Source organism: Quercus lobata, chromosome 6, assembly GCF_001633185.2.
Source record: "Quercus lobata isolate SW786 chromosome 6, ValleyOak3.0 Primary Assembly, whole genome shotgun sequence".
NCBI lineage: Eukaryota > Viridiplantae > Streptophyta > Magnoliopsida > Fagales > Fagaceae > Quercus > Quercus lobata.
Genome location: NC_044909.1, coordinates 8,070,020 through 8,087,866, shown reverse-complemented (window position 1 = coordinate 8,087,866; position 17,847 = coordinate 8,070,020). Strand labels below are relative to the sequence as shown.

At 39.6% G+C, this 17,847-nt stretch overlaps 2 protein-coding genes across 2 annotated transcripts; one reads left to right on the top strand and one right to left on the bottom strand.

Annotated features, from left to right (window-relative positions):
- Positions 1–5,978: 5,978 nt before the first annotated feature.
- On the top strand, positions 5,979–13,581 carry LOC115994692 (zinc finger CCCH domain-containing protein 34). The gene is made up of 7 exons (XM_031118923.1): positions 5,979–6,438; positions 6,588–6,745; positions 7,050–7,115; positions 7,302–7,421; positions 7,539–7,841; positions 7,914–8,228; positions 12,480–13,581. The coding sequence occupies exons 1-7, from the start codon at positions 6,351–6,353 to the stop codon at positions 12,873–12,875; spliced, it is 1,446 nt and encodes a 481-aa protein (XP_030974783.1). The 5' UTR covers positions 5,979–6,350; the 3' UTR covers positions 12,876–13,581.
- A 1,848-nt stretch (positions 13,582–15,429) lies between these two features.
- On the bottom strand, positions 15,430–16,529 carry LOC115994227 (ethylene-responsive transcription factor ERF086). Its single transcript, XM_031118290.1, has one exon. It carries the CDS (start codon positions 16,527–16,529, stop codon positions 15,453–15,455), a length of 1,077 nt encoding a protein of 358 aa, XP_030974150.1. The 3' UTR covers positions 15,430–15,452.
- Between the last annotated feature and the right edge of the window lie 1,318 nt (positions 16,530–17,847).

Genomic DNA, 17,847 nt, shown 5'->3' with positions numbered 1-17,847 from the left:
CTTCGCTTTATCAAGCACAGGGACGGCATCAAGCACCGCCAGATCCTGCTCCGAAGTCGCTTGCGCACCATCAGGATTCTCTCAGATCTCCTGAGAATAGAAGATATTCTCGGGCAGTCTCAGCGCCGAATCCGCAGGAACTCCTGCAGCATCAAGGGCATGAGCCCATGAGATGCTGCAGTATTCCCTGCACACCTCGGGGATCTCCTCGGATAGCCTGGCCTCCGTTTCTTGGACCCCGAGCTGGCGAGAAGTACTCTTTTCAGCCTCTGCAGCCTCTCGGATCAGTTGAGCCTCCTCTTTGACCCGCCGTAGCTCATCCTTGACTTTTTGTAGGGCAATCTTGAGATCCAGCACTGCCTACTTCTCGGTGGCAAGGTTGATCTGGGTCGCGTACAGCTCTTTGCGCTGATCCTCCGCCTGGGTCTCGGCACTTTTTAAACCGGCCTCCGCGCTCTTGCGCTCTTTCTCCGACTCTTTGAACTTCTCCGTTAGTTCAAAGATTTCTTGCTTGAGCTACCCCACTGTCCTCTCCGCCTCAGCCCGGGATTGAACCTCAGCTTCAGCCAAGCTGCGGTTGCTACGGCAAAACTCCTCGGCCACAAACACCTGCTGGGTGATCTGCCAACGAAACAAAACCAGAATTAGGGTGGAATGCAACAGTATTGATGGCTTAACAAAAGGATGCAAGAAGGGCTTACCATCGCAAGGTCCCTCTTAAGGGATAGGAAAAGCTCGGGCTGGGAGAACCGTCTATAGGCCTCCATATCCAGAGGAAGAAGCACAGGCTGCTCCAGGGCCTCAGCTATATAACCTGCTCTGCCCCTATTGTATTCTCGAACCGAGGCGGTGTAGGGGATAGCGACCCCGTCCAGCTCCATCTTCGGACTCCATGCGCGGGGAGTAACGTGCACCTCAGTCCGATTCTCCTCATCCCGGCTCTCCGTGGAGTTAGCCCTCTTGCTCCTCTGTCCTCGGGTGGCTTTCTGCTGCTTGGTCGGGCGAGGGGCCACTTCACCCTCCTCAGGAACGTTAGCCGGCCTCTTCTTTTTTGGGTCAGTGTTAACCTTGAGGCCAAGGTCGGAAGGAATCTGAGGGGCGATGGGAGGAGGGTCCTGGGTTTTTGCCTTGGCAGGCGCCTTTGAGGACTGACCCTTCCCTCAGCAGGACATCAGTTCTCTCAAATTTTTTCCCTTATCAGCCATACCACCTACTTCCTCGTCTGAAGAATTGTCCAAACAAGTTATAATGACTGGACCACCAGCCACGGAGTTGCAATCCTGCTCTCCTTAAGGGTCTGAGAGCTCAACTACGGGGGCTTTGTCAACCTCCTCCTCAAAATAGAACTCGTCTATTTCCTCCTCAAGGGAAAGACGAGATGATTTGGCCTCTTCCTCGGCTGGCACGGCGGCTTCAAGGTCTTCTGGAGGCAGTTGCACGACCGGTGGAGGATCCCGAACTCCAAGAAGCACGACTGGCTTAAGATCTACTCGGGCCAAACACCCAGGCTGGGACACGTCAATCCTAGCTAACCGGGGGCTACCAGCTTTAATGGCGTGGCCAACGGGTTGGAAAGCACGGGTTAGTGGTTGATAGCCCAAAACCAAGTGACACGCACGCAGCTGCCCGTCCGTGTGGACGTAGATTTCCGACCTTAAAAGATAATTTAGGGCAGGAACGTTCACGTGGCTCAGCTTGGGAGCAACCAAAGCTTTATCTGCAATACAGCCGAGAAGAAAATCAGAATTAAACTAACAGGCTTATGAAAAATGGAAAAGAATGTAAGTCCGAGGAGCTAAGCCCCTTCCCTAAAGGATTGGGCCAAAAAGGCGCCGCACCTGGGGTTCCTGCCTGAGTTGGACAATGAAGACTATCGCTCCATTCTCCTGAGGCAATGAGGAAGTCATCCTTCATAGTCTTATTGGATATGGGGAGACAGGAGATTACCCTAACCACCTCGGATCGAAATTTAAGGTAATACCCTCCATTCTCGACGTAGTGGCACTCGTACATGCGCACCACGTCATGCCAGGTTAGACCCAGACCCATTCGCTCGTTCAAGAAATCTATGCTGCCTAATACCCTGAACATGTTTGGAGCGCACTGGTGGGGCGTTAATCTATGGTGGAACAAGTAGTCCCGGGTAATCCTACGCATGGGGAGCGTCATTCCCCCTTGAATAAAGGCAATCATGGGAATAACCACTTCACCCATGCCTCTATCTAACAATACTCCTTCTGGGGGACAGTACCGCAGAATCACCCCTGACGGGATGTGGTATTTTGCCCTAAAAGCCTCCATAGCAGCCGGGGTGTCCACTAGTTTTTTGAATCTACCCATCTAATCTGAACTGGAGGAATGGAAATAAAGATCGAGGAGAAAAATAAAATCTGAGAAGGAAGTCGGAGCGACGAAGCGAACGGAACTTACGGATATTCTCCCAAATGGCCGGTGAGGTGGTTGAAGATCTCTTCTAGGAAGGGCGCTTCGCAGAAACGGTTATGAAGATTTGAAGGACGGAGGTGCTCAAGGATTTCTGGGTGCTGGAGTTCTCTAGAGCTTTCTGTTCTGATGTGCGAATAAAAAAGAAAAAAGGATCCTCTCAAGCGCTTTATATAGCAGGAGGGAGAGAGAGAAAGAACCCTTCCCGCTCACGAATTCAAGGAGCAATATTGGCCGCTTGATCCACATCTCACCGTTGGATGAAGGAGACAGCTGTCTGGAGTAAATGACCGCGCCTCGTAACTTATGGCGCGTCAAAAGTAACTGCCCACGCACGCGGACCAAGATGTCATCCGTTCCATCCTACATAAATGTCAAAATCCTGCTTTTTCTCCTCGGAGGGAGATCAAAACTGGAATTTTGAGGGGCTATTGTGGGGACCGGCCCAGAATAACAAGTTAGCAGGGCCTTGGGCCCGTCCGAGAACGATCCTGTCCGAAGAGACGCGCGGCCCGTAAAATCCCTGCCCAAGCCAACTGGGCAAAGAAAATACGTCCGAGGAGTAATTCCTCCTCGGACATCCCAAAGACTAGATCAATTCTGCATCCCAGTCACTGTAGCCCTCACTCCAAACACGTAAAAAGAAAGAAGGCTCAAAATATCCTAGAAAAGGCTGTCACCACTACATTAAATACACCCCAACTACTCTCCTGGCCGCATTAATGAGGAGAAAACCCCCGAACAGTGTTACCTTGGTCACTGTAACTCACAAAGAACTGGTAAGGGCGTCTGATGGGACAGGTGCTCAAGTGGGAGTTTGGATGATCAACAAGTGTAGGGCTCAGATGATAAAGGAGGGTCTATATCATATGTAAGAGTCACCCAGAAAGGGGAACGAAGGGAGGGAGAAAAAGAAAGGAGTCATTGTATGAAAACTTGTCCATGAATGGAACTTCGACCCAAACTTACATGTTTGCGATCTACGCTTCTATATCCATGAAGGACATGCAACGAACCGTTGGAGCCAACTGAAACCGAGTTCTTCATCCCATACTTTACAAATTTCATTGCGTGAGATTTCTTGGGCCAGGGCCTGATCATCCAGGACCGGGTTAACAAAAGTCGTGTCCCTACAATTGGTGAGAATGAGATGCTCCTCGGACTAAATCCGAGGAGTCAAACCTTCCAAACTACATCGATGTAAGGCTTATCTATACATGACAAACCTACCTTCGTATGGGCTTCCGTAAAAAACATGACCAAACCGCCGCCCAATGACCAAGGTCCAGCCTTTCCAAACTCACTCTCTACAAATCGTATTGTTCGGGCCCTTTACGTACGAGCCCAATGTTATCCTTGGGTCGTTAAAAATCGTGTCCTTACATTAATATTTTTCAAAACTAAAAACTAAAATAGTTTACCAAAATTTAAAAAAAATAAATGTTCCTAATGGACGGCTCTATCTGTCACTAGAATGGACCGTGATGCAATAGAAAAATAAAAGAGATTTGACTTGTGTCAAGTGACCCAACATTGACACAATATGTGTCCTAAAATAACTGTGTGTAGATTATGTATCTTGTTGCTTTACAAACTAACATGTCAATAAATGTAATTAATGTCATTTCAATGGCATAAATATATGAATATTTTAATTAATCTTTTGAATTTATGTAAATATTTTTCAAAATGGAAAACAAAATCAATTAACCAAAATTTAAGAAAAATCCATTTTGCATGCCCCATATAAAAATATAAAAGCAATTTGAATTGTGTCTAATGATGCAATACAAGAATACGTATTTTAGAATAACCACATGTCAGTTCTATATTTTGTTGCTTTACAAACTTACATGTTAATGCCTGCAATTAATACTGTGGGGCTAGGGAACTTATGATCCGGCCCACGCTCTACCAGGGCCCAGGGCCCGTGTCGAGGAGGGTATTTGCCGAGGACGAGTGGGGAAAGGCCGAAATGCCGGGGACATAGCCGAGGATGACCCTGTCCTCGGCACTCCCAGACTTCAAAAGGAAGAGCAACATCTCGTTGAGGGCTACCCCTAAAAAGCCCCCTGAAGGAGATGCGAGTAGAATGGGACCCACATGGGGGTACGGTACGAAATTGGTTTAGGGTAAATGCGTTCCCTCCGCATTAAATGCACCCGCCAACGTCCTAACCATGTTAATGAGAAAAGACGTCTGGACATGGTGACTTCGATCATCGCGACTAACAAAAAGCAAGGAGGGACAGCTGATGGGATGAGTACTGAAGTAAGCACCTGCCTGATCAACAAGTAGAGGGCTAAGATCAACCAAGAAGGGCTATATAATGTGAAGGTTGATGCACCAAAGGAGAGGCTGAGAAAAATGGCCAAGAACCAGAGCCTCCCAGTTCGCCTCCAGGAGAAAGACTCCTCGAGCGAACACGATTTAATTCTATATGAACACCACGACAAACCCCCGTTCGGTGACCAAGGCCTAGCCTTTCAAACCCACGCTCTACAAATGATATTGTTTGAGCATTTTTTACGTGCGAACCCAATATCATTTTGGGTTGTTACAAATTGTGTCCTTACAAATACTATTTCAAATAACATAATATATGGATATTAAAAAAAAATTAATCTTCTGTAGTAAGTAGTAACATAATATTTTTCAAAACAACAAATCTAAAATTGTTTACCAAAATTTAAGAAGAAAAATCATTTTGCATACCACGTATATAAAAAAATAAATATAGAAACGATTTGACTTGTATCTAGTAACGTAACATAAGTACAATACGTGTCTTAATACAACTACTAATCAGTATCTTGTCCTAAAACTTACGCAAGTAAAAGCACTAAAACAATCCAATTCAGCACTTTTAAATCGGTACCTCCATGGTCAGCCACAGATGAATTTAGTTTTTAACTTGATTAATCACATCATTATCTTTCAGGTAATGACTCTGACCAAAAAGGACAACCTTAGTCATATCCCACATTCTACGATCACTACCACCTTGTCCTTCAGTTCAACTCAAATCTGTTAAAACTCAAGGGCATTCTCGTCATTACGAAATTAAAACAGTTAGTTACTCAGACATTTAATTTATGGATTTTACTAATGTGTGTCCTAAGGGCAAACATTAATTTCCATTTTTAGAATTTTTTTTTTTAGAATTGAAAAAGTAATGACAGTTTTTTCAATTTTCGAGAATATGTTTCTAAAAATAGAAAGTTTAATATATGCCCTAAGAGCACACATTAATCAGACTCTTAATTTATTAATCCAAACTAAAACTCTTACATTAATTAAACTAATGTAATAGTAGTAATATATTACTCTTCCTTAACCTTAAAAATAGGAAATAATTTAGGAACTTATCAAAAAAAAAAAAAAAAGGAAATAACTTAGGAAAAAAGAAAAAGAAAAAAAGAAAAGTAAAATCTCTCTATGTTTGGCGCGTACATAAACCACCAGACCCATTAAAAAAATAAATAAAAAATAAAATAAAAAGAACCTCTCTCTCTCTCTCTTCAGAGAAAGATCAAAAAACAAACACTTTGAAAACTGAAAGAGAGTGAGTGAGAGAAAGAGAAAGAGAGAGAAAGTAGAGAGAGAGAGAGAGAGAGAGAGAAACCCAAACAAACCCAAACCCAAAAAAACCAAAACCGAAACAAAGAAAGACACAGTGAGAGAGTGTGTGTGTGTGTGTGAACAGTGAGTTATAGTGAGAGAGAAAAACAAAGAAAGAGAAAAAAAACCCAGAAATCCAAACACTGTCTCTTTCTCTCAATCTCTCTGATATCTCCATTTGATCGGAGAGCAAAAACCCAGAAGAGCTTATTGGTTTGTTTGTTTGTACAGACAGAACATTCTTAAACAAAATCCTTTACAATCAGTACCACATCGGAGACCGTACAATGGAGCGGTACGGTCGCCACAGTGATGGCCCACAGCCCGATCCGTCACCGGAATGGACCGCTCCGGGAACCGAAACCGGGCTCGAAGGTAAGCCAGAACCACTTGCATTTTTCAAAAAGAAAAATTTTCGAGACTTGTCGTTTTATTCGAAACCCACCTGCGTTTCAAGTTTGTGTGGTCTTTTTGATCGTTTATATTTGGTGTGTTGTGGTGAATGAATGTATGTATGTATGTAGAGCCTATGTGGCAATTGGGATTGGGAGGTGGTGGTGGTGGTGGAACCGAATCGTATCCGGAGCGACCCGACGAGGCGGATTGTATCTACTATTTGAGAACCGGGTTTTGTGGCTACGGCGCACGGTGTCGTTTCAATCATCCCCGTGACCGTGCCGCGGTAATTTCATTAAATAAATGAATGAATTTTGTAAAAATTTAATTTTTTTTTTTATGGATTCCCCGTTTGTTTGTTTGTGTGGGAAGTTAGGGCTTAATTTGGGAAGTGTTTTTTTGGTTGGTTTGGTTTGGTTTTTTCTTAATGTGATCATTCGGGTGGGTTTATGTTTGGATTTGATCACTTGGGTTAGTGTAATTAGTGTGAAAGTGATTGAATTTTTGAGTGGTTGAAGTTGGTTATGTAAGATCTAATGTGGGTTTTGTTTGAATTTGATTGATGTGGGGTGTGTGTGTAATGGGGTCAGGTTATAGGAGCTGCCAGAGCCGGTGGAGGGGAGTACCCAGAGCGAGCGGGGCAGCCAGTGTGCCAGGTACTTGTTGTAATTTGGTTGTTTGATTGATTTCGTGAATTGGGTGTGACATGAATGGTTGATATTGGACAATGTACATTCACTGAGTTGATGTGATGGACTGTTACAGTTTTGGTGTTCTGCATTTGGTTTGATAGTCAGTGAGTACACATTGAATTGACTGTGCTGGTTTTACTTGATTTGCAGTATTATATGAGGACGGGGACATGTAAATTTGGTGCTTCCTGCAAATACCACCATCCTCGGCAGGGAGGAGAATCTGTCACCCCTGTGTCACTAAATTATTTTGGATATCCATTACGTCTGGTGTGTATTTCTTCACATTTATGTTTAGTTTGTCATTTTCTTTTTGGGTTCATATTGGAATACATTTTCTTGATGTGCACTTAAGTTTGAACTGAACATGAACTTAACGAAACACAGGGTGAAAAAGAGTGTTCCTATTATGTAAAAACCGGGCAGTGTAAGTTTGGTGCAACTTGTAAATTCCATCATCCACAACCGGCTGGCTTACAAGCAGTTTCATCATTAGCACCCCAGGTTGCAGCTGTGCCTACACCAGTTCATGCTCCAACATTGTATCAATCTGGTCAGTCTTCATCGCAACAGTATGGAGTAGTCCTTGCAAGGCCTCCTCTGCTATCGGGCTCATATGTTCAAAATCCTTATCCTCCCATGATTGTTTCACCAAGCATGGTTCCCTTTCCTGGTTGGAGTCATTATCCGGTAGGTAAAGCTTCCTTAACTAAGTTGTCAAACTATGTGCATTTTATTGAAGCTGTTAATCACCTGGTGCAGGCACCCCCCATGAGTCCAGTACCCTCCCCTAGTACTCAGTCCGCTGTTGGTTCAGGGCAGTTCTATGGGATAACACAGCTGTCACCAACAGCAACTGCCTATACTTATCTACCTCTACCATCTTCTGTTGGTCCTTCAAGTGGTAGCCAAAAGGAACATCCATTTCCGGAAAGACCTGGCCAACAAGATTGTCCGTATTACATGAGAACGGGGGATTGTAAATTTGGTTCCTCGTGTAGATATCATCATCCAACAGAATTTATTGCACCAAAAACAAATGTTGCTCTTAGCCCCTTGGGTCTTCCTCTGCGTCCTGTAAGCATCTTTTACAACCCCTTTGCATTGTTCTGCTTTTTAATTAGGGAATATGGTGGTTTGTTTTACTTAAAACTGTAAAATAAATTTTTTTCCTCATGAAGCAGGCACTTAAAAAAAAAAAAAGAGACTAATTCCATAATATATTAGCATTAGTTAGAGTTCATATGAGGTATTGAAGTTAATTTTTTAACTTCTACTGAATGCCTCAAGCCAATCCTATGTTTGTTAGTGTAGCTATACATTTCTGCCCATCTTATTTTCCCCACAATTTGAACCCTCTTCTTGTTTTTAGTCATTGCATTTTTGTGACTTGACAATGATAGCGCATTGTGTTGCTCTTTCAAATATAGAAGAGTATGAATGATGGCCTATAAATGTCATGCATATGCTTTGGTTGTGTGTGCGTGCTCGTCATCGAGTGTATGTAACATGTGCCCTATGCAGCTCTAAACATTCAAGCCCTGGTCATAACTATGTACCTATATGATTGGCTGTAATGTGGGTTCTCTCATCTGAGCACTGATTATTATCCAGCCCAAAATTTTGTCAGCCCTGAGCACTCAGGTCCATGTCATCCTCATGTGCCTATATGACTGGCCATAGTGTGGGCTGGGTCATTTGGTCCCTTGTGATTCCCTTCCCGTTGCCATCACCTATTTTGAGTCTAGATTTTCAGTAATAATTTTGGTATTCGCTCTTCTTTAACTGTTAATGCACACTATTCATTGAGATATATGTCTTCCATGCCATTAGCTCCTAATGCTAGTGCTTGATTATTTAGAGCTAATGGTAGAATTAAAGCATCAAATTTACCTTGCATTTATGCATAAATCATCATGGCCGTTGTGATAACATTATGATGGTTTCATTTGATTGCCTTTTGTTTCCTTAACATTCTTGAAATTTTTTCCAGTTTCATCTTGATCTACCATTGTCTAAGTCAAATTCAGTTTTATGTCTCATTTATTTATTTCTTTGTTTATTTAAACCTTTAAACCTATGGCCTTTTGTTTCTATTCCTTGAGATCCAGTTTTGGTGGACTCGACTTAATGGTTGTTGAGAAATTTGTAGTTCATCTAGAATCTGGCCTATCGCTGATTCCTTCAGGAAATATTTTGCATTTCAAGCATAGGCTATCTTGTGGACGCACCAACTTAAAGTATCATATGGATATCCTTTCTTTAAATCAAATTATGATCAATCTGATCTAGAATTTACTCTGTTGTAAAATTTTGCTGAGGCACGAAGGGATGATGTGGATGCCAAATATTTGAAGTTCATTCCTATTTTTTGTGTATCTAAATCCTTCTGTTTTTTGCTGTCACCGCTACATGCTGAGGAATAAAGGATGTAACATCTACTAATGGGGGAGATAGTTGCTTCACATTATTGTACAGTATATAGGATAGAAGGTCATCTTTTTGGTATAACAAGTTTTAGGCTTTTAGTACCCCCCCCTCCCTTTCCTTTTCATGAGAATTCTTTTGCTTTCACTATATTAAACTACATGAGAATATTAACTGATGAAATTCTCTGAGAAAGAGTACATCACTATCATGGATTGAGGTTGGAGCAACTGTGTTCTATATGTTTGCATGAGGTGTGTTAGAAGTGATTATGCATAAGTTTAAGGATGCTTAGAATGGTTCTTTCATCCAGTCTTTGCATTCCTCTTATATCAACCTAATGACTGGGGCTCATGCCCTTCCCTTTCCCCTTGACAACTAATGTCCTTTGCCCACTTTTTGTGTCATCATCCCAGTAATAGGAATTTGTGGGGAAGCTAGGGATAACATCACGGCTAAACCCCCCGCCCCTCTTCTTCTTCTTCTTTATTTTTTTTCCCATGGATACCGTTGGTAGCTAGGGAAGATGATTTATGTGAATTCAATCCATTTTTATTTTACTACATCATGTTCAATAACATTATAATTGTAAAGCCTATTTTGTTAAATCCAAGTTAGATGTTTTTCCCTTTTTTCTCTATAATGAATGGTGTGTCAAACATTATTTGAGTTGGAATGTGATTTACTTGTTTGACCCAAAAATCAACCTGTTTACTTGTATTGGGCCTGTTGCCATTATGTGGTTGAAGAACGTTCTCTTTGTTTCTAAATTACCGTACTATTAATATATTGTGATTTTGCTCTCGGGATTCCTTGTTGTGTCTATCGTAAATTAGTAATTTCGCTTTCTTCATTTTTGGATAATCTATGAAGCTGGGATGTTTAAAATAATTTGTGGTTTTTATACACACACACCCACACAGACAGACATATACTTCTAATTTGTAGAGAAATTGACAAATAAGCATACTATTAGGTTGCTACTTTAGTTTTTGATAGTGCAAATTTCAGATATCGAAAATTGAACCTAGTACTTTAGTTTATATCATGATAAACTGATATCATATTTTTTTTAACTTGAGATTGATGAGTGTTAAGAATCTTTGTGATGTAAGCATTCTAAGGTTATACTCATAAAAAAAAAAAAAAAAGGATTCTAAGTTTATGGATATTGATTTGTCCAACTGAAAAACTTAGGCTCACTGTCTTTCTAGTACTCAATCACATCAAATGAGTTGTATGGGACAAGAAAATCTCAGCAACTTCTGAAATGAATGAGGTAGCTTATTGGGTGAAAGTATACTTCATACTGTGGAAATTTCTGATAAGGAAGAACTTAAAAAACAATAGCAAACGATCATGAAACAATTTTACATATAATATTGACATTTGTTTCATCATCTTATTCTCTCCTGCCAAAGCCTAAAACCCATTGTGTTGGCCCATGTTGTTTTCAGTCCTTTTTGTTCAGGGTCATAGACTTGTCACCTCTCTAGTTAACTCTTCAAGAAAGCCTCGGTACTTACTCTCATCTTGACACATCAATATCAATTAAATATTATTGGACTAATATCTAATGTCAACCATATAAAATTTGGCCTGATTAAATGTGTTGAACTTGCAAAACATGATCAGGGTTTTAACATTTGAAATCATTAAATCTAGATGATTTTCTGTTACATGTGATCTACATGGTTGGAAAATATCAATGGTTGGTCTGGATCGTCTTGTGCCACTGACGTTGGGGAGATAGGAGGTGTACTGTTTCTTATGAGAGGTTTTATTGGAAAGGAGCATTCTGTGGAGTATGAATTCCGATTATAGACTCTTTTGGCTAATCAGATATATTATGCTTGTACTTTCTACTATCATCCCTTGTTTCTATAATTCAAGATGACAGAAACTAAAATATCTTTTTGGTGCCTTTTACGCATGGAAATATGTGCCTTTCTTGATTGTCCACATATCTATTAATCCTAAAGCTGCTTCTTTCAGATAGACAGCTCTCTTTCTACTGTGAAGGTCCCCTTGATCTAAAATAGTCTGAAGAGGATAAAAGTAAAGATTTTTTGGTGTCTAACATGCATGAAAATATCTAGGTTTTTGTTAATATATCATGTCTGTTCATTTTCAAATGGCAGGTCATGCGCACATCAATTGTCAGTCTATTGAGATTTGTAAGATGTGAAACAAAGTTTCTATCAATCCCCATGAAAATGCATTGTGGCTGAGGGTCTATAGTGTTTAAATTACCCATTAAGTATGGTTATGAAGTTGTGCACTTTATCAGTTGCATTTGTGCTATCTACTAAACTAGTAGCATGGACTCTACACAATGTGTTTGTCTAATTGTGTGTCTGCACACAGTCCAGTTTGTATGTGTTTTAAGGGAGGGATTTGAAGAGAGGGGGGGGGGGGGGTTGGGGGTTAACCTATGGGTGGGTTATTTAGTGGGAGATGGGCCCTTCCCATTCCTTCATTCCATCCCTGGGAGAGATTTGATCTTTGGTCTCTAGTACGATGCCAAAAGATTTTTGCTAGTTGAATAATTTGACACTTCCAAATTTGTGTATTTTTGAGAAAGACTATTTTTATCACAAAAAAATTATTGCATTTACCTTCTATGGTTTAATATATTATTTATGCTGTCATTTGTTGTTTCTTTGTAAGTTTTTCCCATGATTTAGATTCTATCTTCATACCTCTGTGTTGATAGCAGCTGTCAAATGTTTTGTCTTCAGCCATCCTCTTTGTATTCCTGCCCTTCATATGTTGGCTATCAAGAATTTAATGGGCATTTATCAACCAATAATTTCCTGTGAAGTGTTATATGTTATGTGCTTCTTTGTATCTTGAGTGGCTAACCGGTTTATTGTTCTGATATCGTTATTTAATAATCAGGGTGCACCACCTTGCACTCATTATGCACAACGTGGAGTTTGCAAGTTTGGGGCTGCATGCAAATTTGATCACCCAGTGGGGACATTAAGCTACAGTCCATCTGCATCTTCCCTTACTGATGTGCCAGTCGCACCTTACCCTGTGGGATCTTCAATTGGTACACTTGCCCCATCATCTTCATCTTCAGAGTTGCGGCCAGAACTTATTTCAGGATCCAGCAAGGACTCTGTTTCATCTAGAATGTCCTCCTCAATGAGCACATCGAGTGGATCAATTGGTTCAACCTTTTCACAGGGTGGACCTACTCCTCATTCAACTGTACAACAGTCAGCTCCGGGTTCTGGCCCTTCATCTGGTAGCAGCAATGGCAGCACAGAGCCCCGTACTTCAAACTAAGCAGCATCAAGTCATTCCTTTTCTTTTCTTTTTTTGTCCCCACTCCTTTTTATCAAATTTCATGAGCCAAAACATCAATTTTTTTGGTGGAAGTCCTCAAAAAGAGGTCCATTTCTCAGTTACCAATGTTCCACGGTTCAGATCTAGCACACAGCAGCTTTAATTCTCTCCATGTTCATATAGTCTTTATATGGCCATTTCCTACATCTTGAATAAACCATGGCCAACCTTCAAAAGTTTAGCATACCCCATATAGCATTCCACCTTGCTTCCAAATAACCACGAAAGAATCCTCAATTCCATTAGGCAAAATATATGTCCATTGCTCCAATTTTTTTGGAGTTTGTTGTGTTTTATTTTATCCAATCTTTTTCGAAATGAAAAAGGTGTGTACCACAGTGTGTCCATGTCTCTCTTTTTTTGTACTTTGATGTTGGGAACAAGCTTCCAATTCCAGTTAGAAAGGAATTTGAAGGTATTATTGTTCCCCCACTTTTTGTCTAGGGTTTATCATCAAGAGACACCCAAGGAAGCACCAGACTGCTACCTTATATGGAATCAGATACAAAATCATGTTGTGACATTTAAAATGCTTGACTTGGTTCTTGATAAGTTTATTGTGAAATACAAATATATGAAGAAATATTCTCGAATGTGTAATAATTGTTCCCTCATATTCCTCCATTTATAAATGAGATTATCCTTATTGCGTCCTGTCAGCTTTGCTTATGAATGCTGAACCTCAGGTAAACTGGGAAAGTACCCTCGCTCTCTTGCACATACACTTTTTATTTATTTATTTATTTATATTTTTCAAATAATTTGATAATTGGGAAAGAGGGTATTTGAATCCGTTTGAAATGCTGCAAAGTGTCAATTGAGCTGCAAGGCTCTTGGTGTGCGCACACATAATTGAAGAGAAGATAATGGTCTAAAAAACATCATTTTTACCTTCTGATTCAGATGTGGCATGCACAACAAAATCAGATAAATCCCAGCCTGAAGATTGACTTGAATGAATGTGCACAAATCTCGTTTATTACATCATGAAGAAAAATAAAGTTAATGATGATGGCAATTAGGTCATGCTCTTCTTGGTATATATAGATTGCTTTCTCACACATGGTGATTTTGGTTATTTTGGAGTGTCAGATATTGTCGGTTTTATGGTCTGGGGTGAAATGGTTGGATGCATAATTGCTATATGCTTGGAGCTAGTTCTCATGCTTTAGTTTTCCCTTTATTAGTTTCTTTTCCATTTTCCTTTAAGTGCTTCTTTTAATTTCCATTTAAAAAAAAAAAAAAATATTCTTTTAATCTGTTTTACGCGCCCTCCTGCTAGAACGTTGGTTAATTAGCCTTTAGCTATCACAACTTCTGTAGACCATCATTTGTAATCATGCCTGCAGACCACAAAGACCACGGCAAATCAGCAATAAATTATATTTATCTCAAACCCATCATTATGTATATTCATACCAATAAAAATAAATGACCAATACTATGGACACAAAATAATTAAGCTGGTAAATTTTTTCTATTTCTTATATGGACCTATCACTGACATCATTTTTTTTATCTACCACTACTCATCTATCTCATAAGTAAGATATTCTTTTTTTTTTTTTTTTTGGGGTCAATTTTTATGTGTTTATAAACTTTCTCAGAATAAATGAGAAGATACTGCATGTTTGACTTCTTTGCCAGGACTTTGGAAACCGATGCTTAATTTCAATATTCAAATTTAATCATATCAGTCAATTAAATTGGTAAATGGGTCTAACTGGTCTCGAGTAAATAATTGAGTATGATCCTGTCATGATAAATTTTGGCACCGACTTCTCTGTACGTACACATCCTAGTAATAGTGTTTTGTACCCTTGTGACCTTTTTGTTCCTAAAGTATAGATAGGGTGTGATCTTCCTTATCTTGAAATTGGTGAGTTGAAATCAAAACCTAATGCAACCCTCACCTCCTATATTTTCCTGTGTGGATCCTAGGCAACCCCAATTTTGCACACCCATTAAGCTTAACATACTCATCCAGCAATCTTGACAGTTGGAGCTTTTGGTCTCAATAGGTCAGCGACTATTGGAACACATAACCTTTCACCAACCCACAAGTCATTATCAAGGAAACTGTGAACTGTTCAAGCACTGCAATGGACTTGTTAGCTTTTAGCTTGTTACTGATTTATATATCACTCAACTTCGTCCAGTGTGCTTGCATTGCATGCATTTTAGGAGAGGTTAGGGTTGTAGGGCTAACATTAACCAGAAAGAGTAAAAGACATCATGCAGTTAATGTTCATGTATGTTATAAGGAGCAAGATAGACTCATAGACTATATTAAAATAGATATCATATCATGATTGGTGTCTGAAAAAACAAAGATTTCCAAACAAATTTCATTCAATACTCGTAGAACCAAATGGACATTAATTCACCAGATCTCTCTTTCTTGCTCAAGTATGGAAGTTTTTAGTGTAATTACAGTGGAAGAGAGAGTTGCAAGAAAAACCACAAAAAAGAAAAAAGGTGCACTTAAGTAGAATGACTAACATAACGAACCAGAACTCAGAAGAGTGAATAGCCCAAGTCAACTACATCACTGTAAGGAGAAACTGATGGAGAGCAAGTGGTTGAAGAAGCTACAGCCTGAGGCATTATTAGCCCATAGCTTGGATTGTCAATGATTGGATACAAAGCTCCCATGCACCCATCTTCCACCATCAATGGGTTGTTGACCATGGCTGAAAGTTCACTGGAATTTGACTCCCATGACTGGTGAATATCCCAAAAACCGTGATTGAGTTCATCAAGGCAAGAAAAATCTCCAGGGTAATTTGAGGCTGTTGCAGCAGCAGCTGGCACATTCACTAAGTCAAAAGGAAGTGTATGACTGTCACAATGTGATTGAATTTCAATGGAATTTGTGTTGACTGAGTCATTTGAAGTAGTGAAGTTGCTATATTTGGAGTTTGTAGAGGTGGGATTTGAAGAAGGTCTCAAGCAATTGTCAGGAACTATGCATCCCAAATAGCCTGAGTTAGACTCATTAGAAAAGAAGAAGCTATTATCATCTGCTACCCCTACCCCATATGAAGTTTCTGTATCTGCCCACGTGTTGTTATTCAATTGGGTAGAGGTCTCACTCTCACTATGAGTAAAATTGTTAAGCTTCGGTGGAGTACTACTCTGATGAATATTGGTGGGTTGTTTGGTGTGAGTAGTAGTAGTACTAGTAGTGAGGAACTGTGAAGATGTTGGTACGACTGCTTGAACATCAAATGAAGTCAGAAGAGAGTGGAAGGTAGTGTTGTCAGAGTATATGAAGTTGGTTCTTGCTTGTGTGCCTTTCATGGATAAGGCAGCTCTGTCATAAGCAAGAGCTGCTTCTTGAGCAGTGTCAAATGTGCCAAGCCAGTGTCTTTCTTTAGTTGTTGGGTCTCTAATTTCAGCAGCATATCTACCCCATGGCCTCCTCCTAACTCCAAGAAACCTTCCTGGCTCAGCTTGCTTCCTTCTGCCTCTTCTTTCACCAGGTTGAGATGGTGATGGGTTACGTTGGATTAGAGCAAAACCATTCTGAACTTGGCTACTAGCTGCTTCATATCCTTGGAAGGGTTTATCCAAGGTTTTGGAGGTGGACATTGCTAGAATGAAAGTGAAAAAAAAAAAAAATGTTGAAAGAAAGAAAGAAAGAGTTATAGGTAGAATGAATGAATGAGAGTGCAAATGATAGGAGTGAAGGTTGTGTTTCTGAATGGAAGTGTATCTGTGACTGTGAGTCTTGTGGAGAGGTCTTTTAAAGACTGATCTTGACCATGGAGAGAAGGAAAAAAGGACACTGAGGCATGTCATTCTATGGAAGACCATTCTTCTTTTTCCACGTACTTATTTTTTTAATAAATTCATTTTTTTTCTTTTCTTATTCATTGAAGCCCATTATAAATTCTTCATCTCATTTTTAAATAAGCTAATAAGTGATAATAAAGATTCCTTTCAGTTGTCCAAAACTTAAAATTCAGGTCTACTAAACAGTTCTTCTGATTCTAATTTTTTTTTTTTTTGTAACAGTCGCTTTCTTCCAAGTTTAAATAAGAGCCTAACCTATATTTTTTGCCTTTTATTTATGCATAACCACAAGCTGAAAATTCTACTAATTTTGAATAAGTAACCTATGAGAGTACTAGCTATATTTGCATTAATATCCAAAAAAGATTAATCAAGTATATCGTAATCATTTATATAGCTTAATTCTCATCCAACCTAGCCAACACTCAATATTAATGTAAGAATTAACGTGTTTATATAGTATACTTATCCAATTCAATCCACATAATCTACAATATCATGCTTGTAGCAATCAAACCCAACCAAATTTCACGTGATGTTAGTTCGTTGTTATTATTGTCGAGCTAAATATAGATCATGTCAATTCAAGCTTTGTCAAGAACCGGAAAAATTGAATCCTAATGCAGTCAAGTCACATGCAAAACCAGCAACTTGTATTAGTACCTACCTAGAATTTTACCAAGTAAAGATAAAATTAATTTACACTCAGGGTGCGTTTGGATACTGCTTATTTTGCTGAAACTGAAAAATTATTATTGAAAGTATTGTAGATAAAGTTAAAAGTTAGTTAAAATAGTACAGTGAGGCCTATAAATAGTGCCAAAAAGTGCAGTGAAATTTATGAATAGTAGCAAAAATAAGCTGAATAGTGAAATAATTTTCATTTATAATCTCAATCCAAACGCACGCTTAATATAATTTTTTTTTTCCTTTTTAAAGAGAATGTAATGTCACTAGCAAGAAATCCCTATATCAAAAAGTCCCATGTAGACTGACCTTAATTGACAACTCTCCCATGATAATTAGAACTATAATTGAATGGTTGGTACAAATAATATCCATGAATAGAAGAACTTAATCCTATAGATTAGAACCAGAAATGGAAAACCGCGGC

Bases quoted from the DNA above. Each gene is read 5' to 3' on its own strand.
- LOC115994692 (XM_031118923.1), top strand. From the start codon at position 6,351: ATGGAGCGGTACGGTCGCCACAGTGATGGCCCACAGCCCGATCCGTCA. The intron at 7,116-7,301 runs GTACTTGTTGTA...CTTGATTTGCAG, and splicing joins CGGGGCAGCCAGTGTGCCAG to TATTATATGAGGACGGGGAC. The intron at 8,229-12,479 runs GTAAGCATCTTT...TTTAATAATCAG, and splicing joins TGGGTCTTCCTCTGCGTCCT to GGTGCACCACCTTGCACTCA.
- LOC115994227 (XM_031118290.1), bottom strand. From the start codon at position 16,529: ATGTCCACCTCCAAAACCTTGGATAAACCCTTCCAAGGATATGAAGCA.